Below are 27295 nucleotides of genomic sequence, written 5' to 3'. Positions count from 1 at the left end.
TAAAAAAACTTGGAAAACGGCTCCTGATTTTTGCCGTTAGATCGAGTATTCCGGACATACAACCTCTGGATAAACCAAAGTTTCCTGTAAATCTCTTTTTTTTTTCCACCTTCTCCAGTGTCTCTATATCCTTTTTACAATATGAAGATCAGAACTGTTCATGGTACTCCCAAGTGTGTTCTAATCAAGGATCTATACAATTTTAACCAACTTCTCTGCTTTTCAATCCTATCCCTCTAGAAATGAACCCCAGTGCTTTGCTTGCTATTTTTATGGCTGTATTAATTTGTGTCGCTACTTTGTGATTTGTGGAACTGTACCCCCAAATCTTTCCACCCCATTTAGACACTTATTTTCCAAGGAGTATGTAGCCTACTTATTCTTCCTACCAAAATGTGCCACCTCACACTCCTCTATATTGAAGATCATTTGCCAATTACACACCCATTCTGTAAGTTTTATTAATGTGGGGAAGCATTGTATGATCCTGTTACTGAGCAGGAGCCATTCGATATAAAATAGCTAGTCAGAAGACCTGTGGAGAGAGAAATCGAGTTAACAATTCAGGTCGATGACCTTTCATCAGAAAGAAAATTGAAAATATAATTTTGCTTTTAGTTTTGCATTTACAGTAGAAAGCTAATTTAGGGGAGGTGGATACTAAGGAAATCAGGGATATGGGGATAGTGCAGGAAGGTGGAGTTGAGGTAGAAGATCTGCCATGATCTTACTGAATGGCGGAGCAGGCTCGAGGGACTGAATGGCCTGCCCCTGCTCTTAGTTCTTCTGTTCTTGTGTTATTATCAGCAGACTTGAAGAAAAAAAATTGTAATAAAAAGCAGCCAATGTTATTTTGGGGTCAGAAGCCCAATATGACTATTGCAGCAGAAAGTGACATGATTTTAGTTGTCTTCATTACTGATACTGGCCAAAGCTTCAGAGCCACAAGGAAAATTTGTCACTGCCCTGTTAGTGTTTATTTAAAAAAAAAAAAAAAAAAAAAATTCTCTGACTTCAAACTTGTGTTTACCTGGGTTGGAGCCATCATGTCCTTGTATAAGGACTCCTGGCTGGCACTAATCTAGATAATTGTATTTTTTTCCTCATCGTCACAGAACTACCTGTGTTGTGGATGAAAATGGCAACTGCAAGAATTGTACGTAAAATAAGTTTGCGCGCGAACCCACAGTGCAAGAGAAAGCTGCAATCTGCATTACATCATTAAGGGTGGCTGAAGAGGGGAATAGAAATGTTCACATTGGTGGCTTCGGCCCAATATTCTGAAGTTGGCTTTTGTGGGTCAGGTAGGTGGAATGTTACTTTGCATCTGAGTCATAGCTGGCCTGAGTACTTGATGCTATCACTGAGTGCATAGAATGAAATGATATTCTAGCATGTACATCTCTGTTGTGGCTCGGTGGGTAGCACCCTCGCCTCTGAGTCAGAAGGTTGTGGGTTCAAGCCTCACTCCAGAGACTTGAGCACAAAAATCTAGACAGACACTCCAGTGCTGCACTATTGGAGACGCCGCCTTTCGGATGAGACCGACACCCCATCTACACTCTCTCAGGTTGTAAAAGATCCCACGGCACTATTCCGAAGAATAACGAGGGGAGTTATCCCCGGTGACCAGGACACCGGGGATAACTCCCCTGTTCTTCTTCGGAATATTTATTCCTCGACCAATATCACTAACAGATTGTCTGGCCATTATCACATTGCTGTTTGTGTGCAAATTGGCTGCCGCATTTTTTACATTACAACAGTGACTCCACTTCAAAAGTACTTCATTGCCTATAAAGCACTTCTGGGACGTCTAGTGGTTGTGAAAGGCGCTATATAAATGCAAGTTTTTTTTAACCTTGAGCACATAAAAACTCTATAGACGTGCCTGACAAGGTGTCAAAAACTGCCTTGCTTGTGCAGCAGTGCAATATTCTACCGAAAAAATATCAGCCATTAAGGTAAAACTTTGCTGATGACTGGAGCAAACTTTAAGACAAACTTGAGACTGCTGCCAGAATTTTTGATAGTGGCTTGTTATTTAGAATTAAATGCTGGTTAATAGCCAACCAGGTCCCTGTTTGAATAACTCCATATCTAACTACATCCATTAGACTTTAAGAAGCTCCAGCATCATTATAGAATTATTCAAGATGCGTAATCTGTGATGTTCCAGAACCTTTTTAGTGTACCCCTGATGCATCATAAATGACTTCAAGGTAACTGGTGCAGACACCAAGCAATTTTGCAACATAAAATACGGTTCACATATTTAGATTAGTTTCCAGCCCAGTTAACTTGTTTTATGTTATTGCCTCAAGACTTTGTTATTAAAATAAAACAAGTTTGTAACAGAAGGCTAATAAATATCCTGTTCACTGATCTGTGTTTTGTTGTATTCAGTTTGACCATTAAAAGCAATCTGGATCTTACCCTGGTATCTTGGTCAATTGTATATTTGATGTTTTAAGACTGCTTGGTAGAAGAAAACAGGGTAGATGTAGAGAAGATGTTTCCACTTGGGGTGGGGGGTGGGGTGGGGGGAAAGAGACCAAAACTAGGGGCCATAAATATAAGGTAGTCACTGATGAATCCAATAGGGAATTCAGGAGAAACTTCTTTACTCCAAAAGTGGTAATGTGGAGCGCGCTACCACAAGGAGTAGTTGAGGCGACGAGCAGAGATGCATTTTAAGGGGAAGCTAGATAAACACGAAAGAGAAAGGAATCGAAGGTTATGCTGATGAGGTTAGCTGAAGTAAGTTGGGAGGAAACTCGTGCAGTATAAACGCCGGTACGGGCCAGTTGGGCTGCATGGCCTGTTTCTGTGCTGTACAATCTACGTAATCATGCAGTAAAGTGCAGACAATACTTGGAGAAAAAAGTAATGTCCAACTTGTATTGCTAAAGTCTTGTCTCCATCCAACTAATTGTGTAGTGACAGTGTGGGATAGTCTGGCACCGACTCTCGATGTACTGATGTCCAAAACAAAATGCTTCCATTTTCATACCCGCTAAACCTTCGGTCCTCATACTTAACTTATTCTCTCCTGCAGTCTTCATCACTTGCAGACATAAGAAGTACTTACATTTATATAGTACCTTTTACATTAAAGCATCTCTCGCTGCTTCACCCCGTGAATTGTTTTTGGTGTTCCGTGAATGGTTTGTAGGTAATAATGCCACAAACTGGTAAGGGATAAATGACCAGTCAGTGTTTTGTTAGTGTATTGCTTTTTTGTTCACTGTGCTCCTTCACTCTTCCAGATTCCCAACGCTCCCACCTGACCTCGTTCACCATGAAGTTGATGGACAAATTTCATTCGCCAAAAATAAAACGAACTCCATCAAAAAAGGGAAAACCAGTGGAAATAACTATTAAGACTAGCACAGAAAAACCTCCAAACAAGGTTGGTTCCTCATTCCATGCATTGTACAAAGAAAGTGTAATGTGAAAAACCTCTTTACTTTATAAATGATAACTTTCTTCCAGTTACAAGATATGCAAATTAAAGATAAGGAAACATTTTCATTTTTTGCATTCTGTTGTCACAGTCCAAAGTCATCACATTGTGTGTTTTTCAGAAATAATTGTGCTTTGTGTGTTCTAATTTAGTCTTGTAACTTTCCTCTTCTGTGGCCCCATGTTTAATAGTCTCGTTACTAGTTTTCTCGCTTTCTAATTCAAACTTTGCCATTGAGGCTGCCATTTTACTTAGTCAGCGGCAAGGCATTTCCTGTTACTGATGAACTTGACTGCTGCATTCATTGTCTTTGGCAGGATCGCATTTCATTATGCAAGAGCGTTTGATTATCATAGCAGAACTGACATGAAGTAAGGTCTAGCCAAGACTGGTCTAGCCAAGACTGCTAAGCACAAAGAGAAGGCAGCTAATTGGTCCCAAAATGGGGATTGAGGATCTTTTTTGTCATTTGTATTAATGATTCAGTATTTGAAAACTTCAAGGAATTTGAATCCCAGTACTGAGCTCTCACCTTGCACACAGAAGCACGATCTAAAAAGTCATTTTTTAAAATGGGGCGGGGGTGTTGGGGGTTAAGGTAGGGCAGAAAAATAATTTTTTCAGTGTACAAAAAGAAAATACTGCAGATACTGGAAATCTGGGGAAAAAAGTGCTGGAGATACTCAGCAGGTCAGGCAGCATCAGGGAGACCGAACGCAGATTGGGTGACCGCTTTGCGGAACACCTCCGTTCAGTCCGTAAGGGTGACCCCGAGCTTCCGGTCGCCTGTAACTTTAATTCACCGCTCCACTCCCACTCCGACCTCACCGTCCTCGGCCTCTTGCATTGTTCCACGGAAGCTCAGCGTAAGCTCGAGGAACAGCACCTCATCTTTCGCTTAGGCACTTTACAGCCTTCTGGACTCAACATAGAGTTCCAACAATTTCAGATCGTAACCTCGGCCCCTTATATATATATTTTTTATCCACACCTTTTGTTTGTGTCTTTACTTCTCTCCCACATGGCAGCTGTCTTCCATTCTGCCAGCGCAATTTACACTTCATCTCGAGCCATCCTTTGTTTCTTAACCTGTCCCATTACCATCTCCTTTTGCCTTGAATATCTCTTAATGTCTCTTAACCTCTCCTGCCTTCTATCCTATCTCAGACCTTCCCTTTTGTTCTTTCATCCCCTCCCCCCTTTCCCAGCCCCTGCACTTGCTTAAAAATCTGTTCCATTTCCTCTTCTTTCCAGTTCTGACGAAAGGTCATCGACCTGAAACGTTAACTCTGTTTCTCTCTTCACAGATGCTGCCTGACCTGCTGAGTATCTCCAGCATTTTCTGTTTTTATTTAATATTTTCAGTATGATGTCTTCCTCCAGAAAGTATGCATCAGAAAAAAATGAATTCATAGAATCAGAGAAAAATTACAACACTGGAGGCTGCCATTTGGCCCATTGTGTCCATGCCGGTCGGAAAAGAGCTACCCAGCCTAATCCAACCTTCCAGCACTAGGTCCGTAGCCCTGTCGGTTACGGCTCTTCAAGTGCACATCCAAGTACTTTTTAAATGTGATGAGGGTTTCTGCCTCTATCACCCTTTTGGGCAGTGAGTTCCAGACCCCCACCACCCTCTGGGTGAATTTTTTTTCTCCTCATCTCCCCTCTAATCCTTCTTCCAACTACTTTAAATCCATGCCCCCTGGTTCTTGACCCCTTTGCTAAAGGAAATAAATCCTTGCTATCCACTCTATCTAGGCCCCTCAATTTTATACATCTCAATTAAATCTCCCCTCCGCCGCCTCTATTCCAAGGAAAACAACCCCAGCCTATCCAAACTTTCCTCATAGCTAAAGTTTTCCAGTCCTGGCAACATCCTCGTAAATCTCCTCTGCACCCTCTCCGGTGCAATCACATCCTTCCTGTAATGTGGTGACCAGAACTGCACGCAGTACTCAAGCTGTGGCCTAACTAGTGTTTTATACAGTTCCAGTATAACTTCCCTGCTCTTATAATCTAAGCCTTGAAACTTGAAAATAGTTATAGCCAGTCTGTCAGTGACCTGTCATGATGTAGTTCAACTAGAAAAGATTCACTTTGCTTATGCATCAGTGGGTCTATTAATTAGTAAGCAGCTGATTATTTTCTAGCAACAGTCATTCTAGATATCAGTCCCGATAGTCCCCTATTTAAAAAGTTCAGTACTGGCCAGGTCTTGAGGTTTCCTTCAATTAGTGTGCGCACCGCTGCAATGGCAAGATTTTCACTTTGAAGCAGTTTGTGATGGAGCACCACTTTTTTTTATGTGCAATTTGTTTTGGCTGTATGTAATGTTTTCCACTTGGGACTTTGTAGCAGTGTAATCTTATGCTTAAATACCTCTTTGAGAGTACGTGGAGCCAGGTACTGTTTTTCTGATGTATATCGGTTGAGGAATTTAGATTCTGAAGACCGTATTTGGAGTTTTGAGGAAGATAAGCTACAAAAATGGTTTCGGTAGCTTATAAGTGTGGCTGCAGTAGAGGAGGTATCCAGGTACCAGGAATCGGCTTGGATATATTATTTCTGGAGTTCCTGCAATCACAAGTGCAAGTTAGCAATCTCTCAGCGCTGTTCCTGATATCTTTATTAGTTGCTGTCCTTGGCTGTCTCATGCGGATGGATAGAACTTTATGCCCATTTCTTAATGCAGATGGATGAAGCTCTCCAGGATCTCTGCCTGCAGCTGACACAACCCTGTCTGGTTTGTTTCACCAATGGCTTCGGCAAACCATGTACTTTTAGCATCGCTCAGCCTTGACTGCACCACTGATCTGTTGCAGCCCTATCTAGGTGTGGTATTGGAACTGCTCCAAAAAGCAGTTCACAATGGCAAACTCTTCTATATGGACTGGACTACTGAGGTTGTCACTTTTTTCATGTACTTTTCCTGCTTTTAATCTTGTGTCTGCTGACTCATTTTCCTGTGTCCCTCCATGGTATGTATCTACTTCTCTGTCTTACAGCATCCCTCCATGGTATGTATCTACTTCTCTGTCTTACAGCATTTATATAGTGTTTCTTTAGAAAGGAATTCTTGGCCAATTACATTTCTTAATCTTCATCAGAAATTTTGTGAATGCCATCAAAAGTTTCATTCTTTTCTTCAATGATTACGCTACTTTCTAACTAATGTAAAAAAATCAATCTGTTGAAGCATCCTGCGTGCCAATGCAGTCTCACTGCTTCTGTATTCTCCTTTCACTCTCTTCCTCTACCCTATTAAATCTACTGATAATTGGTTTACTGTATAAATGTTAATTGTAAGCCCTGTCATGTATTGCATCAAATTAATTCAGTTCTACAGGCAATATGAGGTGCACTTTAATATGCATGAACTTTTAATTAAGGCATACAGGGACCAGGCTAAGTAATAAAAATTAAATGAATACATGCAGCCAAGTTAAGTTGTGCATAAATTAGAATACACAGTCAAAATAGCATATTTATTATCATGTGTAGAAGACCTCGGTGCAATTGTCCTGTCCCCTCCCGAGATTTAAAAATGCTCACTTATGCCTAGCAAAAATGTATCTTTTGATTTGTGTTCTTGTTGTCAATTTTACAACTAAATGTTGGCTTTTAACCAACGTCAAAACCTCACTTTTTAGTGTGCTTTGGTTAATAAATTTATTTTCTTGCCAGTTCTAACGCACTGCAACTATTATAACTTGTGTTCATAAGGTGGCTATAACATTGTACATAGATAATTCATTATACTCGCTACCTCTCTTTCCTCCTTGAAGACGCTCGTTAAAACCAACCTCTTTGACCAAGCTTTTGGTCGCCTGCCCTAATTTATCCTTATGTGGCTTGGTGTCAAATTTTTTGTCTTAAAATACTCCTGTGCAGCGCCTTGGGACGTTTTACTATGTTAAAGGCACTATATAAATACAAGTTGTTTGTTTTCATAGCTTCAGCATGCAATTTTATAGGTTTCTTAATTCAAAAGTTAATTTTATATTCTAGCATTACATTTAACCATTTGAAAATTGTAAATGTTGGATTTTCTTCACATTTTGTGGTCCCTTTGAATTTTTTAAAAAATTTCAGAGATTGGGTTATTCTGGCATTTATAGAATGTGGGTCATTCAACTTTCATGTGCTCATCTTTTAGATAAATGTGGCATAGCTGTTAAACTATGATACCTGTATCCAACCACGTAGCTCCAGAAAGCTGCTGGTTAAATTCTAAGGCCAGATTCAGCATTTCACAGTTGCATAATAGACCTTTTATTCCAAATTACTTGTTAACTGTTTGTCTTTGAAAACAAACCATTGGGTCACCAGTTAAATTGTCAGTCATTTAATGCCGGAATAGCCTAATCATAGAATAGTACAGCACAGGAGGAGGCCATTCGGCTTATTGAGTCTGCGCCAGCTCTTTCGAAGAGCAATCCAGTCAGTCCCACTCCCCTGCTCTTTCCCCATATCCCTGCAATTTTTTCTCCAAGTATTTATCCAATTCCCTTTTGAAGGCCACTATTGAATCTGTATCCAACACCCTATCTGGCAGTGCATTCCAAATCCTAACTACTCGCCTCGCCAGATCTCCTCCTGGCCCTCTCTGCTCCAAGGAGAACAACCCAGCTTCTCTAGTCTATCCACGTAACTGTAATTTTTTATCCCTGGAACCATTCTAGTGAATCTTCTACACCCTCTGCAAAGCCTCACGTCCTTCCTAAAGTGTGGTGCCCAGAATTGGACACAGTACTCCAGCTGGGGCCGAACTAGTGTTTTATATAGGTTCAGCATAACTTCTGCCTTTTGTACTCTATGCCTCTATTTATAAAGTCCAGGATCCCATATGCTTTATTAACTTGACCTGTCACCTTCAAAGGTCTCTTGAGATTATTAAAAAAAACTCAAAAGGGGCAAAAAAAGGTAAAGAAAATGCTACAGGTTGCTTTTAGATTTGTTGGCAGCACATTGCATTTGTTTTAAATTCTATTGTGTTTGAGCCCTGTGGGGGCTAACAGGCCTTCACGTACTTAATACTGTGTGATTGTTTTGATGCAGAGGTGAGCTCCATGTGAAAAGACAACACTTTTTATGCAAAAGCTGTTACATTTTTTAATCCTTACCTTGTCATTTTTTTGTATTGCACTTTATATTAAAATCTTCTGTAAGTTAAATACTCAAATGGATTGTTCCTTGACATTTCTGTGCACAATACTTTCATAAATGCTAGCTGTTTCTGAATGACACACACCTCACTTTCTTTTAATTTGTTTTTTGCAGACTTTAAACCGGTTGGAGGAGCAGGAAAAGGAAGTGGTGAGTGCGCTGCGGTATTTTAAAACCATTGTGGATAAAATGGTGATTGACAAAAAAGTGCTCGAGATGTTGCCAGGATCAGCCAGTAAAGTCCTGGAGGCCATCTTGCCGTTAGTACAAGTGGATCCACGCATTCAACAGAGGTGAGCGAGTGACAGTCTATGGCTCTCAAAAATTTGGCTGGGTGCTCGGAAGTTAATCAGTGGTGACACACAGGCTTGGCTGATGTGACTTTTTGCACATATTTTATTCTAAGATAAATACATAACTGGATCCAAGTGTGGGATTCCATTCTGTTGTGCAGAGTCCCTGATGCAGACAGAAAGATGTCAATAGTGCAAGTTTGTTTGTTCGTGCATTAATAATCAAGACTTTACATGGTTCCACTCCTAGCTGTCTCAATGCAGCCTCCATATTTCCAGCAATGACTCTTCCTCCCACCCCGTGCAGTCACCTTTGGTGTACCCCAGTGTTCTATCTGTGGCTCCCTCTTTTTTCCTCATTTATATTTTTGCCTCTTTGATTACGTCCTCTGCAAATCTAAGTCCTTTCAACCAATCTATAGATTCATCCTTCTATAGATACCTGCAATCCCCCACTATAGAAATCCTAGAAGTTTAACATAGAAACTGGCCATTTGGCCCAACCAATCCAGTCAGTGTTCACTCTCCACATGAGCATAGTCCTAAATAATTTAGTCGCCTTGTTCCCATATCCCATTATCCCCTTTTCCTTCTTTCACCGTCCAATATAATCTTGAATGCTGAACTAGTTTCTGCCTCAACCACTAACCCTGAAGTGAATTCCTCACTTCATAACTCTCTGTGTAAAGAAGTTTCTGTTGCTCTGGAAGCATTTAAGCTTGTACCTATAATATCGCTCATCTTGTTCGCGACCACTTCAGGATCCAAGTTCTCTGATCCTTAGCTTTAGTAAAGAGCAACACAAAGTACTTAATAAATATCTTTTTCTGATCGGCATCTTCAAATTAACAATCTTTCCATCTTGGGGGTCCCAATTTTCTTCTTAAAATTCTCTTTACTGGTACACTTGTGATGGTGATTTATCATCATATCACCATTCCTGCATCCAATTGCTTCTTGGGAAAGACTCCAGAGTTTTTACATCCACTATCAGAAAGGCATAGTGTTGGTTTGTACATGTATTCTATTGACATTCAGCTCTACCTCTCCACCGCTTCTTTTGAATTCACAATTACCTTGTGCTGTTAGACTGCCTATCTGATATCAAGTTGTGGATGAGCTAGAATTTACTCCAACTGAAGATAGGGAAGATTAAAGAAGATTGTATATGGCCAAAAGCTGTGTCCTTGCCACTGATTCCAGCTCCCTCCCTGACTGCTCATTCAGACTGTACTGGACCATGTACAGCCTGAGTGTCCTGCTTAACCTATAGCTGAGCTTAAAATCTCTTTGATCATTTTGTTAATGGAGAGTGGAGGCGAGTGTGTCCACCTATGACCCTCCCACCTGATTGCCAAAACTCATTTTCTCATTTGTTGTTCATCATGTTCCCAAGTGCTGTTACTACTTACTTACAGCTATTAGATATATATATAATGGTTCTCGCTTCGCCCAAATCAGATTTTGTGGGGCATTGCTTCCATTATTTTTAGAAAAAAGGCAATTGCATGTTCTTTTTTAGATTATATTGTAAAAAGATGGTTTAAGTGGTCGTTGACTTCTTCATTCCATTTTTGCCTAGTAGTGAACACATTTTAAGCACATGCAATGTTTCAGTAAAGAAGGACTGAATTCACATGCTCCATACCTATCTAAGCAACTTTCTATGGGAAAATCTTGTGTGCATAGTTTGCAACTTTTCCCATATCTCACATTGTTTAACATTTAAAAAATCTTGAGTCTGCACAAACATGCTGTCAACTTTCTCCCCCTTTATAAATTCTGTATGCTAACTTGTATTGGAAACTAGGTCATAGAGTCATAGAGTAATACAGCACGGATAGAGGCCCTTCGGCCCATCGTGTCCGCGCCGGCCATCAAGCCCTGTCTAATCTAATCCCATAATCCAGCATTTGGCCCGTAGCCTTGTATGCTATGGCATTTCAAGTGCACATCCAAATGCTTCTTAAATGTTGTGAGGGTTTCTGCCTCCACAACCCTTTCAGGCAGTGAGTTCCAGACTCCAACCACCCTCTGGGTGAAAAAGTTCTTTCTCAAATCCCCTCTAAACCTCCCGCCCTTTACCTTGAATCTATGCCCCCTAGTTATTGACCCCTCTACTAAGGGAAAAAGCTCCTCAGCATCCATCCTATCTATGCCCCTCATAATTTTGTACACCTCAATCATGTCCCCCCTCATGATTGGGGAAGTTGAAATCCCCCATTATTATTACCCTATTATTTGCACATTTCTCTGAGATTTGCCTACATATCTGTTCCTCTATCTCCCCCTGACTGTTTGGAGGCCTATAGTACACTCCCAGCAAAGTGCTTGCCCCCTTTTTGTTTTTAAGCTCCACCCATATGGCCTCATTAGAGGACCCTGCTAATATATCATCCCTCCTTACTGCAGTAATTGACTCCTTAATTAATATTGCGACACCCCCTCCTCTTATACCTCCCCCTCTGTCTCGCCTGAAGATTCTGTACCCCGGAATATTGAGCTGCCAGTCTTGCCCTTCCCTCAACCATGTCTCCGTGATAGCAACAATATCATACTCCCATGTGTTTATCAACACCTTCAGTTCATCCACCTTATTTGCAAGACTCCTTGCATTAAAATAGATGCCATCCAGCCTTGCCCTTATATATTTGCCCTGTCTACCAAGCTGACTTTTTTTCTCTATAATTGGCAGCACATCCCCCCCTATTTCAGCTCCCCTCTTTATCTCATCCCCCTGCCAAGTTAGTTTAAACGCCCCCCCCAACAGTGCTAGCAAACCTCCCCGCAAGGATATTTGTCCCGCTCTGGTTCAGGTGCAACCCGTCCGACTTGTACAAGTCCCACCTTTCCCAGAAGCAGGCCCAGTGATCCAGGAAAGTAAAACCCTCCCCCCTACACCAACTCTTTAGCCACGCATTCATCTGCTCTATCCTCCCATTCCTATACTTACTAGCACGTGGCACTGGGAGTAATCCAGAGATTACAACCTTTGAGGTCCTGCTCTTTAATCTGTTACCTAGCTCCCTAAATTCTTGATGCAGGACCTCATCCCTCTTTTTACCTATGTCGTTGGTACCAATGTGGACCACGACCATTGGCTGTTCACCCTCCCCCTCCAGAATGCCCTGCAGCCGCTCAGTGACATCCTTGACCCTGGCACCAGGGAGGCAACAAACCATCCTGGATTCACGTCTATGGCCACAGAAACGCCTATCTGTTCCCCTTACTATAGAATCCCCTACCACTATTGCTCTCCCACTCTTTTTCCCCCCTTCCTGGGCAGCAGGAGCACCCCCAGTGCCAGGAAGTTGGCTGCTGCTGCCTTCCCCTGGTGAGTCATCCCCCTCAACAGTATCCAAAGCGGTATACTTGTTTGAAAGGGGGATGCCCGCAGGGGTTCCCTGCACTACCTGCCTGCCTTTGTTGCTCCGCCTGATGGTCACCCCCTGTGCTGCCCTGCCCTGAGGCGTGAACAACTCGCTAAACGTGCTATCCACGAGCCTCTCAGCATCGCGCATGCTCCAAAATTCATCCACCCGCAGCTCGAGCGCCGCAATGCGGTCTGCAAGTAGCTGCAGCTGGATGCATTTCCCGCACACATGGTCGTCAGGGACACTGGCAGCGTCCCTGATTTCCCACATGGAGCAAGAGGAGCAGAACACGGGTCTGAGCTCTCCTGCCATGACTTACTCCTTTAATTAATTTAAAAATTTATTCAGTACCCCAGTTACAGGTATACTCTAGGGCGCTTTATTTACCAACTGTCCCCACTACACCAGAGACCCTAGAAATTTAACACAACAGAAGTCAAGCTTGTATTGAAAAGAGAGAACTACTCACCAACCAATCACTTACCTGCTCCCTGGTGACGTCACACACTGATTACTTTTTACCTCCCTCCTCTGCTGTTGATTTGGTGGGCCTCTGCCTTGGCGCCGGTTTTTATACCGGGCTCACCTCCTCCGCTGCTGCTCTCCCCCGAACTGGTCGGGCCTCTGCCTTGGCGCCGGTTTTTATACCGGGCTCACCTCCTCTCCGCTGCTGCTCTCCCCCGAACTGGTCGGGCCTCTGCCTTGGCGCCGGTTTTTATACCGGGCTCACCTCCTCTCCGCTGCTGCTCTCCCCCGAACTGGTCGGGCCTCTGCCTTGGCGCCGGTTTTTATACCGGGCTCACCTCCTCTCCGCTGCTGCTCTCCCCCGAACTGGTCGGGCCTCTGCCTTGGCGCCGGTTTTTATACCGGGCTCACCTCCTCTCCGCTGCTGCTCTCCCCCGAACTGCCATGCTGTAATTACACCTCCCACTTTTCTAGTGGAGGTGCAGCAGTGTCACCACTGGCAGGAGCGTGCAATTACACTGACAATTTTACATAGACTGTTTCAATTATAAGTGTAGATGCAGGAATTTATAATGGAAATATAAAAATAAGGACCGAATATTTGACTTTAAAATGGGGATTGATTGCGTCAGCTTACTGTCCTGTTTGATCCAGAACTGAGCTTCAAATTCCATATCCTAGCCCATGACCAAGACTGCTTGCCCCAACCTCAACCACACCAGAGCCCAAACCCTCATCACTGGCTTCCAACCCCTCTTCATCTGAAGACTCTGCTTGGTCTTTGTGTGAAATGCTGCAGGAGATCCCTTTTTAATGGATTAAAAATCATGTCTGTGTGCACTTCCTGTCGACATTTCCATTATAAATTTGTGTTCACATTTATGATGGAACCTGCCTATGTAAACTTGTCACTTATAATTACACTCTTCCACCAGTGGTGATGCTGTAGCACCTCAATATCTTTTAGTTCCTTCATGTGTACTGTAGAGAAACTCCTGTGCAGCAACCAACTCTATTTTTCAGCTTCCCAAATTCCTGTAAGTTTTTCTATTTAAAGATAATATAAAATTAAGGTCAGAATGTATGTATGTTTGCGTGCCCTGGTCCAGTCGTCATCTGCGCTCTAACCCTGCTTCACCTAAAAAGTATAATTGGTCTTGACTTCCCATGTACAGCACCACAGGAAATTAGCTAGTTGTTAAAAATATGTGTAGTGTAAATTTTCTGACGGCCTTTTTAAATTACTTTTTCCCACTGTGGTCACCTTGTGCCATTCTACTTGCAAGGAATGCTTCCCAGCCTCGTGCTAGTGCTACTATAATCATTGGCTGTTCAGTGGAGAGAAAGGCCATGGGGGAAATTCTACCCCTGATTCTCATTTCTTTTTCTTTTTCTTTGTTCCATCCTGTGGGGAAGTGTTGTGTCTCAGCACCCCCCCACAAAGGCATGAGTTGAGATTGGTAAATCTGATTTGTGGCTATCTTTTATAACATTTCGTGCCACCTCTCCTGTGCATTGAACCATTGAGTTTCTCTGTGCTCTGCCTTTGAGGAAGAGCATGAAGTATAAATTTGTACTTTTTCAGTGGCATCCATTCTAATCATATCTGTTGTAGATGTTTATTTTTTTAAACTTAGGAAGGATTATTGCCGATTTCAATGTAGCTGCAGAGTTGCTCCTTATTACATTGTAGGTGCTCAGTGTTTGCTGTACTAGTTTTTAGATCCTTTTCCACTTTATCCTCCCTCATCCTTACTTGATTAGCAACTATTTTGAAAGGAGCTAACTCCAGGCTGCAAGTAGTTCCTTTCACTTTTTTAATCTAGTAGTTTTGGAGCTTTTCTACAAGAGGGAGTCCCTGTAAATAGTCGCACATCCCTGAGGACCCCACATCATCATCTATAAAAGTCTATGTTTACCACCTAAAGGAAAAACATGCTTTCACTGCATGTTTATGCACAGCAGCTGAAATAATAAGACAACAGATATAGAAATGTAGAGATGATATTGCAGGGTTCCTGGGATCCCCTTGTGGAACCACTGATTTAGGGAGCCTAATTTGAAAAGCGGTGCTCTAGTCAAGGCTATGCATAAGGTGAATTTTGCACAGGACAGTCTTTGCAGCTTTGCTACCTTTTTCCAGTTTTTTGATTGACAGGCAGAGATTAATTTTGTGTAGTTCCTATGATGTGTAAAAGTGTGATTAGCACTTAAGCGTAACAGTACTTGGCACATAATTGAGGGCAGCTTGCCTTCCACAGCACAAACTATTAATCATGGTACCATGCCCAACCAACGGGTTGTATATTTCACATGTGAGAACACATCTTGTTCTGTTAAGAATAGACTTGACGACAATCTAGTATGCCCAGCAACATCAGATGTAACCAAAAAAAATGAATTGGCATTTATTGTACAGGAAACTTTCGATTAACCGGCCCCTAAATAACCCGAACGCTCTGTCCACTGGCAAAATTCAGGAGTCGGTTCAGATAACTTATTACTTTTATTTTTTTTTACTCCATTTGTTGCTGTGCAAGGGTGTAGCTGAAGCTGTTGCTAAGCTACAGAGATGCTTGCAACTTGTGCCCATTGTTTTGAAGCTGTTTGTTGCTTTATACGGAGCTCTGAGCTCCGTATCTTTTACTATAGCGTTCGGTTATCCGGAATTGTTGATGAACCGGCAACACGTCGGTCCCGTCCGTGCCGGATACCAGAAAGTTTCCTGTAACTTGAGTCTGGTAAGTAAAATCCAGATGGCAGAAATCACTCTTCAATTGATTTAGATATCAGGGTATTGTGAGGTGCAGAAGGTAATCAACAGGGATGTCATATTATGATGTGGTAATTGTTCAAGGATGTTTACTCCCAAACTCAGTAAAATCATCGTGACTTTCCCTAATTACTTTTGCGAACAGTAAAGAAATTTCAAAATAAAACACTTGCAGGGTTAGAAATGCTGTTCGCTTTCAGTTGGACTTTTCATGGTGTACAATGACCACGTGTAGCTTCTGATATCCTAGAGTCTTTCCATTTTGTACTTTGGTTCTCTGCATGGTTTCCACAAAGTGGTACAGCAATGGACCATTGCCATTTTGTTCAGCAAGTGGAGCCAGTGCTTATTCAAACACAGTATGTTGATGTACAGGATACAGCCTTTACTGCAGCTTTTTATAGAGCAAAATTTTAAGGGCAAGGGTGGCGACACTGTTTGAACACTTTCATTTCTAGGAACAGGGTTCACATCCAGTTGGAATGAAAGTCTCCTTAATCAGCTGACTGTAATAATCCTGGGTGCAACTTGTTTCTGCAGTTTCAACCTTTATGAGGTGAAATCAAGCTGTGATATTTGTATATGAATGTGTTAAAATACCTTTTAAAATTCCTCTGGTTGCTTTTTTAATAAAGGTGCCAAGCTGTTTGTTTTGAGGTGAAATGGCATATTACAGTAGTAACAAATGTTACTGTCTTTTTGCGCTAATATCACAGTTTGATTTCTCTTTACTAGTTCCTAGTGGACATGACTATAAATCTACTCATAATTGGGCACTAATGGGCATTAATTTAACACCTTCACTTGGTACAGTCGGTGTGGGGAATTAGTCTGTCCAGTATATGGCAGGTTTTGCTGTTCTGAGAATTGAATGATGGTACATGGTTGTGGGTTAGAGTGCTCTGACCCATGAGTGTGTTAAGTGTTGGCATTGGGTTCAAAGTATTTTTCCCAGCATAAGTGTGTCTTGAGCACTGAAATTCCTCTTGCATAGGAGCCATGCACCTTTATGCCCCTGACATTCTCCTGTGTATCAATAATCATTAATTTTCCTTTCTAATGTGCTGGGTAATAGTAAGAATACAGCTCTGGCCTAGATTAATACTCTATTATTGGCCTATGCAAACTTGGTGATGCAGTCTCTCAGACCTGGCTGGAGGAACTTATTCGGCAAGTTTTGGATTGCTTCCGTGGGTAAGCTGACTCCTCCAGTTTTCTGAAAACTTGTCAGAAGCTGGTACCATCTGAATTACCAGCTGGTCAGTTTTCAGACCTGCATTTGTGCTGGCATCAGGTGAGGTGGGGCTTAGCCTTGACGCACTTGTGATGAAATTGACTGCTGACGCTGTTGAATAATGGCCACTTCTGTGAAGGAGTGGAGGACCGTGGCACTTGTGCAACTGTAGTTCTGCAAGAAATCAATAACTTCAAGAGAAGAGCAGAAAATTGGCAAGAGGGCAGGAGTAGAAAAATGGAAGACAGAGCGGAAGTTATTTAAAAAATAAATAAATAAATAAACAAATAAATAAAAATAATCCTGTGTTGCGTAGGATTAATGGGCCGGATATTCCGATCCCTGCGGGTGGGTACGCGCTGTGTACCCACCTGTAGGGACATCGGAGATGCCGGTTTCAGGCATGCGCTGAAAACCGGTATTTCCGATCTGTCAAGAATGGTCTTGACAGATCCTCCGGCTGCCCGGGAGAAGGGCCTCTGCGGGGGGAGAGTTCCGCTTTTTGGGGACCCTCCGCCCGCAGAAAACCCTTACAATTCTTACGCCTGGTAAAAGCAGGCGTAAGGTCTGCTTTTACCAGGATAAGAGTAGAAAAAAAGTTTAAAAAAAAGTTTTCACTGATTTATCATTTAAAAATACTTTTAGAAAAAAAGGTAAGTTTATTTTTAGCCCTGTAAAAAAAACTTTAATTTTTTTCAAAAAATTAAAGCTTTGTTTAAAATACTTAATTTATTGTAATTTCAAGTCATTAAAAAAAAATGTATTTAAAGTTTGACTTTTTTCATTGATCTCCATTCATATATTTGACAGGTCTTCCTGTCCAATGTATGAAGGAAGATTCCCTTCTGTGATTGGCTCCCCAGGGCCCACGTGATCCCAGAGATGCTGCGAACTACATGGGCCCAACGCACTTGCAGTTTGGTGAGGCCCAGGAGTGGAAGTGTGTGCGTCCCAGGAGCCCTTGGGTAAGGGCGCAGATTTTTCCAGATCACGGGCCTCCGCCCGTGGGAGGCCTGTGATCGGAAAATACGGGCCAATAAGTCTAATGCCTGACTCCTGAGGAGGTATGTCACTGTAATATCAGTGTTTTTTCAACGTGTGAGCTGAAAACTTGAAAATGGTGGGACAGATTTTCTGGCAGTACAAGGTTTGCAATTTACAAAGCAGTCAAGGCAGTAAACATCTTGAATCTAAATTAGATGTTGGAAATCTGAAACCGAACCAACACACAGGCGGTCAGGCAGCCTCTTTGGAGAGGACAGACAATTCTGACGAAGGGTCATCGACCTGAAACGTTAACTCTGTTTCTCTCCCTACAGATGCTGCCTGACCTGCTGAGTATTTCCAGCATTTTCTGTTTTTATTACAGACAATTTAAAGTTTTTCAGAACATTCGACCCTTTGGCCCCTTTGTCAGAACATTTGATTTGTTTTTGAAAATGAATTAGATGAGCGGCAGTAATGCTCTTGGACCTACCTTTTTCCTTTGAAGGATTGTGGTCTTGTAACTGCTGTGGAATGAGCATATTTTGAAAGTATGTTAGATTTCGTTAGTGCACAGATGAAGATTAAATGATTATGGTAATGGTTTTTCATTTGAGAGTGCCCTTTATAAAATTGAGCATTGGAAGATTAGTACTTAGGTGTTCACTATAATGGTGTTGCTCTATTCAGTTACATAAGTAAATAAGGTTATTGGGATATTTTTCACTATATCTGTTTATTTTTGTTATAATGTTAAAGGGTTCATTTATAAAGACTGTTTGCATAAACTTGGGTTTATATTCCCTGGAGTTTAGAAAGTTGAGGGGTGATCAAATTGAGGTCTTTAAAATAACAATGGGTGGGGTAGATACAGAAAAACGATTTCCTCTATGGGGGAATCCAGAATCAGGGACCAAAATCTTAAAATTAGAGCTGGACATAGAAACACAGGAAAAATAGGAGCAGGAGTAGGCCATTCGGCCCTCCAAGCCTGCTCTGCCATTCAATATGATCATGGCTGATCCTCTGTCTCAATACCATATTCCTGCTCTCTCCCCATACCCCTTGATGCTTTTTGTGTCTAGAAATCTATCTATCTCCTTCTTAAATATATTCAGTGACTTGGCCTCCACAGCCTTCTGTGGTCGAGAATTCCACAGGTTCACCACCCTCTTGAGTGAAGAAATTTCTCCTCATCTCAGTCCTAAATGTTCTGCCTCGTATCCTGAGACTATGACCCCTCGTTCTAGACCCCCCCCAGCCAGGGGTAACATCCTCCCTGCATCCAGTCTGTCTAGCCCTGTCAGAATTTTATACGTTTCAATGAGATCCCCCCTCATTCTTCTAAACTCTAGTGAATACAGGCCTAGTCGACCCAATCTCTCCTCATAGGACAGTCCTGCCATCCCAGGAATCAGTTTGGTGAACCTTCACTGCGCTCCCTCTATGGCAAGTATATCCTTTCTTAGGTAAGGAGACCAAAACTGCGCACACTACTCCAGGTGTGGTCTCACCAAGGCCCTGTATAACTGTAGTAAGACATCCTTTCTCCTGTACTCAAATCCTCTTGCAATGAAGGCCAACATATCATTTGCCTTCCTAACTGCTTGCTGCACCTGCATGTTTGCTTTCAGTGACTGGTGTACAAAGACACCCAGGTCCCTTTGTACATCAACGTTTTCCAATCTATCACCATTTAAATAATACTCTGCCTTTCTGTTTTTCCTAAAGAAGTGGATAACTTCACATTTATCTACATTATACTGCATCTGCCATGTATTTGCCCACTCACTCAACTTGTCTAAATCGCCTTGAAGCCTCTTTGTATCCTCCTCACAACTTTCGATCCCACCTAGTTTCATGTCGTCAGGAAACTTTCTGGTATCCGGCATTGACGGGACCGAGCTGGTGCCGTCCCATCAAAACTGCCGTAGAAACCAGCGCTAATGTTAAAACATATGGAGCTTCTGAGCTCCGTGTGAAGCAACAAACCCTGTTGCTTAGCAGCAGCTTCAAAACAGTCGGCGTAGCTTGCAAGTGTCTCTGTAGCTAAGCAACAGCTTCAGCTAGACCTTGCAGAGCCACGACTGCAGAAAAAAAGCAACGAAAAGAAATAAAACTTATCTGAACCAATTCCTGAATTTTGCCGGTGGATAGAGCTTTCCGGAAACGAAAGTTTCCTGTATTACAATAGCAAAATACTGCGGATGCTGGAAATCCAAAATAACAACCAAAAACGCTGGAAAAACTCACCAGGCCAGGCAGCATCCATGGAGAGAGAAACAGTTAATGTTTCAGGTCGAAGACCTTTTGTTGGAAATATTACATTTGGTTTCCTCATCCAAATCATTGATATATATTGTGAATAGCTGGGGCCCAAGCACTGATCCCTGCGGTACCCCACTAGTCGCCACCTGCCACCCTGAAAAAGACCCATTTATTCCTACTCTCTGTTTCCTGTCTGTTTTCAATCCATGCCAGTATATTGCCCCCAATCCCATGTGCTTTAATTTTGCGCACTAATGTGGGACTTTATCAAAGGCTTCTGAAAATCCAAACACACTCCATCCACTGGTTCTCCCTTATCTATTCGACCAGTTATATCCTCAAAAAAAAACTCCAGAAGGCTTGTCAAACACGATTTCCCTTTCATCAATCCATTTTGACTTTGTCTAATCCCGTTGATATTTTCTAAGTGTCCTATCATCACATCCTTTATAATAGACTCTAGCATTTTCCCTACTACCGATGTTAGGCTAACCGGTCTGTAGTTCCCGGTTTTCTCTCCCTCCTTTTTTAAATAGTGGGGTTACATTTGCCACCCTCCAATCTGCAGGAACTGTTCCATAATCTATAGAATTTTGGAAGATGACGACCAATGCATCCACTATTTCCATGGCTACCTCTTTTAGTACTCTGGGATGCAGATTATCAGGCTCTGGGGATTTATCAGCTTTCAGTCCCATTAATTTCTCTAGCACTTTTTTTTTAACTAATACTAATTTCCTTTAATTCCTCCTTCTCACTAGACCCTAGCATTTCTGGGAAGTTATTTGTGTCCTCTTCCGTGAAGACAGAACCCAAAGTATTTGTTTAATACATTTAGGAGTGAAATTAGGAAGCATTTTTTCCACACAAAGGGTAGTGAAAATATGGAACTCTCTTCCACCAAAAGGCTGCGGCTGCTGGGTCGGTTGAAATTTTATTTAAGAGTTTCAAGGAATATGCAGCAAAGGCGAGTAAATGAACTGAGGCACAGATTAGCCATGATCTAATAGCATGGCGGAACAGTCTCGGGGGCTGAATGGCCTACTTCTGTCCCTCTGCTCAAGATTGCTGTAATCCAGTTCCACTGTGGAAGGCAGAAATTATTGTAATTTCTGTCCTGTGTCATAACTTTAGAACTGGAAGTATTTTGCTTTTGAATGACTCCACTTCCACGATTCTTAAACAGAACCAACATCATCTTCACTTCACAATGTAAATCATGGGGTACACATGTTTGCATATTGAATGAGTTGATACAAGTAGAGTAAACCAGCTTCGCTTTTGAGCACCTTGCTGTTGTATTAGGAATGTAACATGTACTGACGTGGTTCAGAAGTGCTGTAGGTATGGCTTTGGCTGCGGCTAATTTGCAGGGAAAGAGGATGAACATGCAGAGAGCTGTTTGAGGGCACAGTGAGTTACAAGTGAGTACATCTTGGGGAATTTGGGGTGGGACCGTGGCTCATTGCAACCAGTACTTGTATCTGTACGTTTCTACAAGAGTGTTTTTATAAATAGATTCTCAGGACATTTAATGATTTTTCCCATTACCTGAATTGCCACTTGTCTAATAATGTGACATCACGTAGAACCTGTAAGAACATGAAGTTTAAGTTTTAAATAGTTGGCTTGAATTCGTGTTATAATTTTTCAGTTTTCTAGTTTCAAGATCAAGCTTGACTGTCTATCAGAACATGGCTATATGAAGGAAAATATTTTAATACGTAGCTGGAATTTGCTGCAATCAGTATAGAATCATATTCAAAGGTTAATGCATCAATACTCGAGATTAGACAAATAAGATTCTGATCACAGGGAAGAACCATAGGAGATTGGGGGAACTGCATTCATGGTAAGCTAGGTGGGATATGACCGAGCTGTGGGCAGCCCTTGTACTCACAGAAAGGCATATTGATTGGGTAGCAATTCCTTCTTTAGGTGGGAAAGCAAATTGTGTGGAGGACACAAAGAATCTCCAAAGGGATATATATAGGCTAAGTGAGTGTATATATAGGCTAAGTGAGTGGGCAGAAATCTGGCAGATGGAGTTTAATGTGGGAAAATGCAAGGTTATCCACTTTGGTAGGAAAAATAAAAAAGCAAATTATTATTTAAATGAAGAGAGATTACAAAATGCTGAGGTACAGAGGGATCTGGGGGTCCTTGTACATGAATCTCAAAAAGTTAGCATGCAGGTACAGCAAGTAATTAGGAAGGCAAATGGAATGTTGGCCTTTATTGCAAAGGGAATGGAGTATAAAAGTAGGGAAGTCCTGTTACAACTGTACAGGGCATTGGTGAGACCACACCTGGAGTACTGCGTACAGTTTTGGTCTCCTTATTTAAGGAAGGATTATACTTATATTGGAGGCAGTTCAGAGAAGGTTCACAAGGTTGATTCCGGCGATTCAGTGGTTGTCTTATGAAAAGGTTGGGCCTATACTCATTGGTGTTTAGAAGAATGAGGGGATCTTATTGAAACATATAAGATTCTGAATGAAGGGGCTTGACCGGGTTGATGCAGAGAGGATGTTTCCCCTCCTGGGGGAATCTAGAACTAGGGGGCATAATTTCAGAATAAGGGGGCACCCTTTTAAATCGGAAATGAGGAATTTCTTCTCGGGTCGTGAATCTTTGGAATTCTCTTCCCCAGAGAGCTGTGGAGGCTGGGTCATTGAATATATTTAAGGTGGAGATAGACAGATTTTTGAACGATAAGGGAGTCGAGGGTTATGGGGAGCGGGCAGGGAAGTAGAGTTGAGGCCAAGATCAGATCAGCCATGATCTTATTGAATGGCGGAGCAGGCTCGAGGGGCCGAATGACCGACTCCTCCTACGTCTTATGTTCTTAAGCTTCAGGTGCATTGGACTTTGTTAACTTCTTAAACCCGCTCCCACCTCTCTTATTTTGTCCTCGTTATAAACGACGCCTGCAATTTTCTATTTCTGTTTAAGCTGGTGAGCTTTTTTTTGTTTCTGAAGTCTTGCATGTTGTGTTGGTGTCTTTGGGAAATGCTAAGAAGGTCATGAACTCCTCCTGAATTTTGAGGCAGTCAAAATCAGAGGGTTGTAGAACATAATTAGTGACCTTGGTTTTAAGGTTATTCTCTGGGAATTTTGTAGAGGTTTAAAAAGAGGGGGAAAATTATTTTGAAATTTTTTGTTGATTATGCCATGATCTCTATATGATCTGCACTGTTCTCTCTGGCTGTGCATAGCTTTTTATATAGGTTCTAAAGAATTTATTTAATATAATAGCAAAATACTGCAGATGCTGGAAATCTGAAATAACAACTGAAAATGGTGGAAACACTCAGCAGGTCAGGCAGCATCCATGGAGAGAGAAACAGAGTTAACGTTTCAGGTCTATGTAACCCTTCGTCAGAACTTTATTTAATATCTTGTTTTATACTTCCCTATCCCAATGCAGTCATTACACCTCAAACCGTTTCTCCTTTTATGTCCAGTCACTTTCTGTGTGCCACTTGGTGCCAGCTGTGGCTCTCTCTTATTCATCATGTACTTGTTACCCCTGATATCAGCACAGGATGCATGGGGTCAGCTTCCATATGTCTGCTGACAATGCCTAACTTTACCTTTTCACCATTGCCATCGACTCCAAGCCTATCACTATACTTTCCAATTGCTTGTCTGATAGAGTCCTGAAAGAGTATTTTCTTCACCGCCAATGTTGGTATAAGCTAAGGCCGTCCTTTTCTACTCCTACTATAGCCTTGAGCCTCTGCCTCTAATTCACTCGATCTTCTTGGCAGCCCTATTGGCATCCTTTAAGCCTGAATTGAGTTCTTTATCCCGGACCCAGTTCATTGCAAAACCAAGCTCTTCCACAGATGGAACATTGCTCACTTATGCCATTATGTCTTCCCCCTCTGCTGTCAAAATCCTAATCCAAGCCTTTATCACTTTGAAGATGGGGTATTTTACCTTGCTGACCTCGCCACTTCCAATTTGCAAAATTCAGAACATCTTCTGTCCTCTCCTGCAGTAAATTCCAAACCTGCATCAACCTGTTGTTGCCAAGCTGCACTTTTTCTTTGTGCTTCAGTGAATTGACTGAGATCATTGTCCTCATTTTCAAATCCCTCTGCGGTCTTGCTGTTCCTTATTTGATTCATTGCCAGCTGTATGTCACTGCCCAAGTGTGTACGTCCTCTGACTCATTCCTTAGTCTCCTCCCTCCACTATTGGAATAAATCTTTCAGCTGTTACACCACTGCTACTTCCTCCCGTATCTTCAAATGTCATCTTTTTGGTGCCTTTGGTCTCTTCTGCCCCTAACTATTTCCCCTCAGTTTCTTCCTTTCCTGACTGGTTATTGGTGGCTGTGCCTAAGTTCTTGACAATTTCCTTTCTAAAGCTCCACCTCTCTCTCCTTTAAGACCCTCCTTAAAACCTACATCTTTGACCAAGTTTTTAGTTAGCCCTCCGAATATCATCTTTGGCTCGGTGTCAATTTTTGTCTGAATATACCCTTGTGAAACGCCGTGTGACGTTTAACTATGTTAAGCTATATAAATGCAAGTTGTTGTTGGTTTGGTTCATCTTGCTGCCTGTAAAGTATTTTGAAAAGTTATTTCTACTGCAATGTTATAGGGCCTTGGTGAGACCACCCCTGAAGTACTGTGCAGTTTTGGTCTCCTTACCTAAGAAAGGATATACTTGCCATAGAGGGAGTGCAGCGAAGGTTCACCAGACTGATTCCTGGGATGGCAGGACTGTTGTATGAGGAGAGATTGGGTCGACTAGGCCTGTATTCACTAGAGTTTAGAAGAATGAGAGGGGATCTCATTGAAACGTATAAAATTCTGACAGATCTAGACAGACTGGATGCAGGGAGGATGTTTCCCCTGGCTGGGGGGTCTAGAACGAGGGGTCACAGTCTCAGGATACGGGGTAGAACATTTAGGACTGAGATGAGGAGAAATTTCTTCACTCAAGAGGGTGGTGAACCTGTGGAATTCTCTACCACAGAAGGCTGTGGAGGCCAAGTCACTGAATATATTTAAGAAGGAGATAGATATATTTCTAGACACAAAAGGCATCAAGGGGTATGGGGAGAGCAGGAATATGGTATTGAGATAGAGGATCAGTAATGATATTGAATGGCGGAGCAGGCTCGAAGGGCCGAATGGCCTACTCCTACTCCTATTTTTCTATGAATGCAAGTTCACCTCGCACTGTTTTCTGGACTTTATTTTAGATAACATTTGTGATTGCTGTTTGTACTTGTATGATACTTGTACAAAAGTGACCAAACAAATTTTCAATTTTTATACTGGGTTTATGTTGTGTGTTTACACTGTTAACTTTATAAAATTGCAAGCATAAATGGGTGAGTATCAAAGGTGACGTAGTGCTTGTAATAAGGCTCTGGTTATTCACTTTCTTGGTTTTATGGAGAGTTGATTTTGTAAATACACTGTACAGTATTGGGTTTTTTCCAAAGCCGAGAAAAGTCTCTTGGCGAATAGGAAAACTTGGCGTTCATTTTTCAATCGACAGGTGCAACTATAAATGAAAACAGAGCAATGCTGCTGATCAGTAACTCTAACTTTGATTCTCTTGTCCCTTGCTGGAAAATAAAATTCATACGCTGCTTTTAAACAAAGCAAATGTGAGCTATGAACCCACACACTTGAAAGTTGTCAGTTCTATTTGTGATGTGATTATGATTGAAGTATGCAGAGGGGTCTAGATTGTGGAGTCTTTGGACACTGTCCTTTCTCAATAATGGAATCAGTGTTTGAGTGCAATCCTGACCAAGATTCTCCCTTGAGCAGCTTTAAGCTTCCAGAAGACTAAACTTGATGATAATTTGCTCCTAATTGAGCACTTGGATGTGACACCAAGGGCCCATCGGAATGTGAAATGAAAATACACATTGTTGCATTTTTGATCAGTGAAAGAACACATTATTGGGTCAGTATAGGGAGTTTTATTCTCCACCTAATCCATGGTCTACTTGACTTGGTTGCACTTGGTACTGACTGGGCATAGTGATAAATGTACCATTCTCTGCCACCATCAGCCTTCATTTAAATAAACCAAATAACAATTAATGCACTGAAGTATGCTCTGTTATACTAATTACAGGACACTAATCAACAGGAACAAAGTGCTGGTGTATTTGTGGTAGGCTGAAACGTTTGACTTTTTTTTTGCTGGAGAGCTATCCAAATCAGGACTTTCTAAATAAAACTGGTTCTTGTAAGGCTGGAGATCTCTGAGACTGTTGCTGTGTATGAATAGGTCATTGTTAGCTTTGAAGCATAACCGTTTAGCTGTTCTTAAATTAACGAGTAATGGAGAGGCACATAAAGTAGCATAAGTGATAATTGAATAGGAAATACAGCTGTACAGAGAATATACTTTGTTAAATGAATCAAATGTTCTATGCATTTATAACATTGATCAAGTAAAAGAGTAAGCGTTTTACATGGGGAAGAGGGACATCGAGCAAGAGGTAAAGGAATTTCGAAGGTTGGAGGCTGAAGAGACTTTTCTGCAAGCTTTTGAAGGCAAAGAGATGGCAAGGTGAAAGTTTTGAGAGAGAGCAGGGCCATAATGGCTAAATGATCAGTCTGTGGAAGCGAAGAGGGCGTGGGACTAGCTGTAAGATTGATTCCTGGCATGAGATGGATGTATGAGGAGAGATTGAATAGAATGGACCTATAATCTCTGGAGTTTAGAAGAATGAGAGGTGATCTCATTGAAACGTATAAAATTCTTAGAGGGCTTGACAGGCTAGATGCGAAGAGGCTGTTTCTCCCTGGCTGGAGAGTCTAGCCCCAAGGGGTCATAGTCTCAGGATAAGAGGTCAGCCATTTAGGACTGAGATGAGGAGAAATTTCTTCACTGAGGGTTGTGAATCTCTGGAATTCTCTACCTCCGAGGGCTGTGGATGCTCAGTCGTTGAGTATAATCAAGACTGAGATCGATAGATTTTTGGACACTAAGGGAATCAAGGAATATGGGGATCGGGCAGGAAAATGGAATTGAGGTGGAAGATCACCCATGATCTTATTGGATGGTGGGGCAGGCTCGAGGGGCCGTATCTCCTGCTCCTATTTCTTACGTTCTTAAATGGGGGCTAAGAGCTGGGGCATATGGGTGGAGCGGATTTCCCAATTAGGGTGGGGTGAGGGCATAGAGGAATTTTAAAACAAAGGGGATAAATGCAATTGAAAAGAAGGATATTAACTCAGTTAATACAGAATCTATATGGGTGGAGCTAAGAAATAGCGAGGGGCG

At 41.9% G+C, this 27295-nt stretch overlaps 1 protein-coding gene across 7 annotated transcripts in view; it reads left to right on the top strand.

Moving 5' to 3' along the window:
- Nucleotides 1-27295, top strand: part of LOC147101694 (rap guanine nucleotide exchange factor 1-like) — a 196453-nt gene that overhangs the window by 64683 nt on the left and 104475 nt on the right. For all 7 annotated transcript variants that reach the window (XM_085965506.1, XM_085965507.1, XM_085965505.1 and 4 more), the window contains exons 2-3: nt 3270-3412; nt 8747-8925. In XM_085965506.1, coding sequence (XP_085821632.1) covers nt 3270-3412; nt 8747-8925 — 322 coding nt within the window. The remainder of the gene's footprint in view (nt 1-3269; nt 3413-8746; nt 8926-27295) is intronic.

This window comes from Somniosus microcephalus, chromosome 23, assembly GCF_052327205.1.
Source record: "Somniosus microcephalus isolate GS21.2 chromosome 23, FLI_Smic_1.0, whole genome shotgun sequence".
In the NCBI taxonomy this organism is placed as follows: domain Eukaryota; kingdom Metazoa; phylum Chordata; class Chondrichthyes; order Squaliformes; family Somniosidae; genus Somniosus; species Somniosus microcephalus.
The sequence above is the reverse complement of the archived record's forward strand: the minus strand, read 5'-3'. Positions and strand labels throughout refer to the sequence as shown.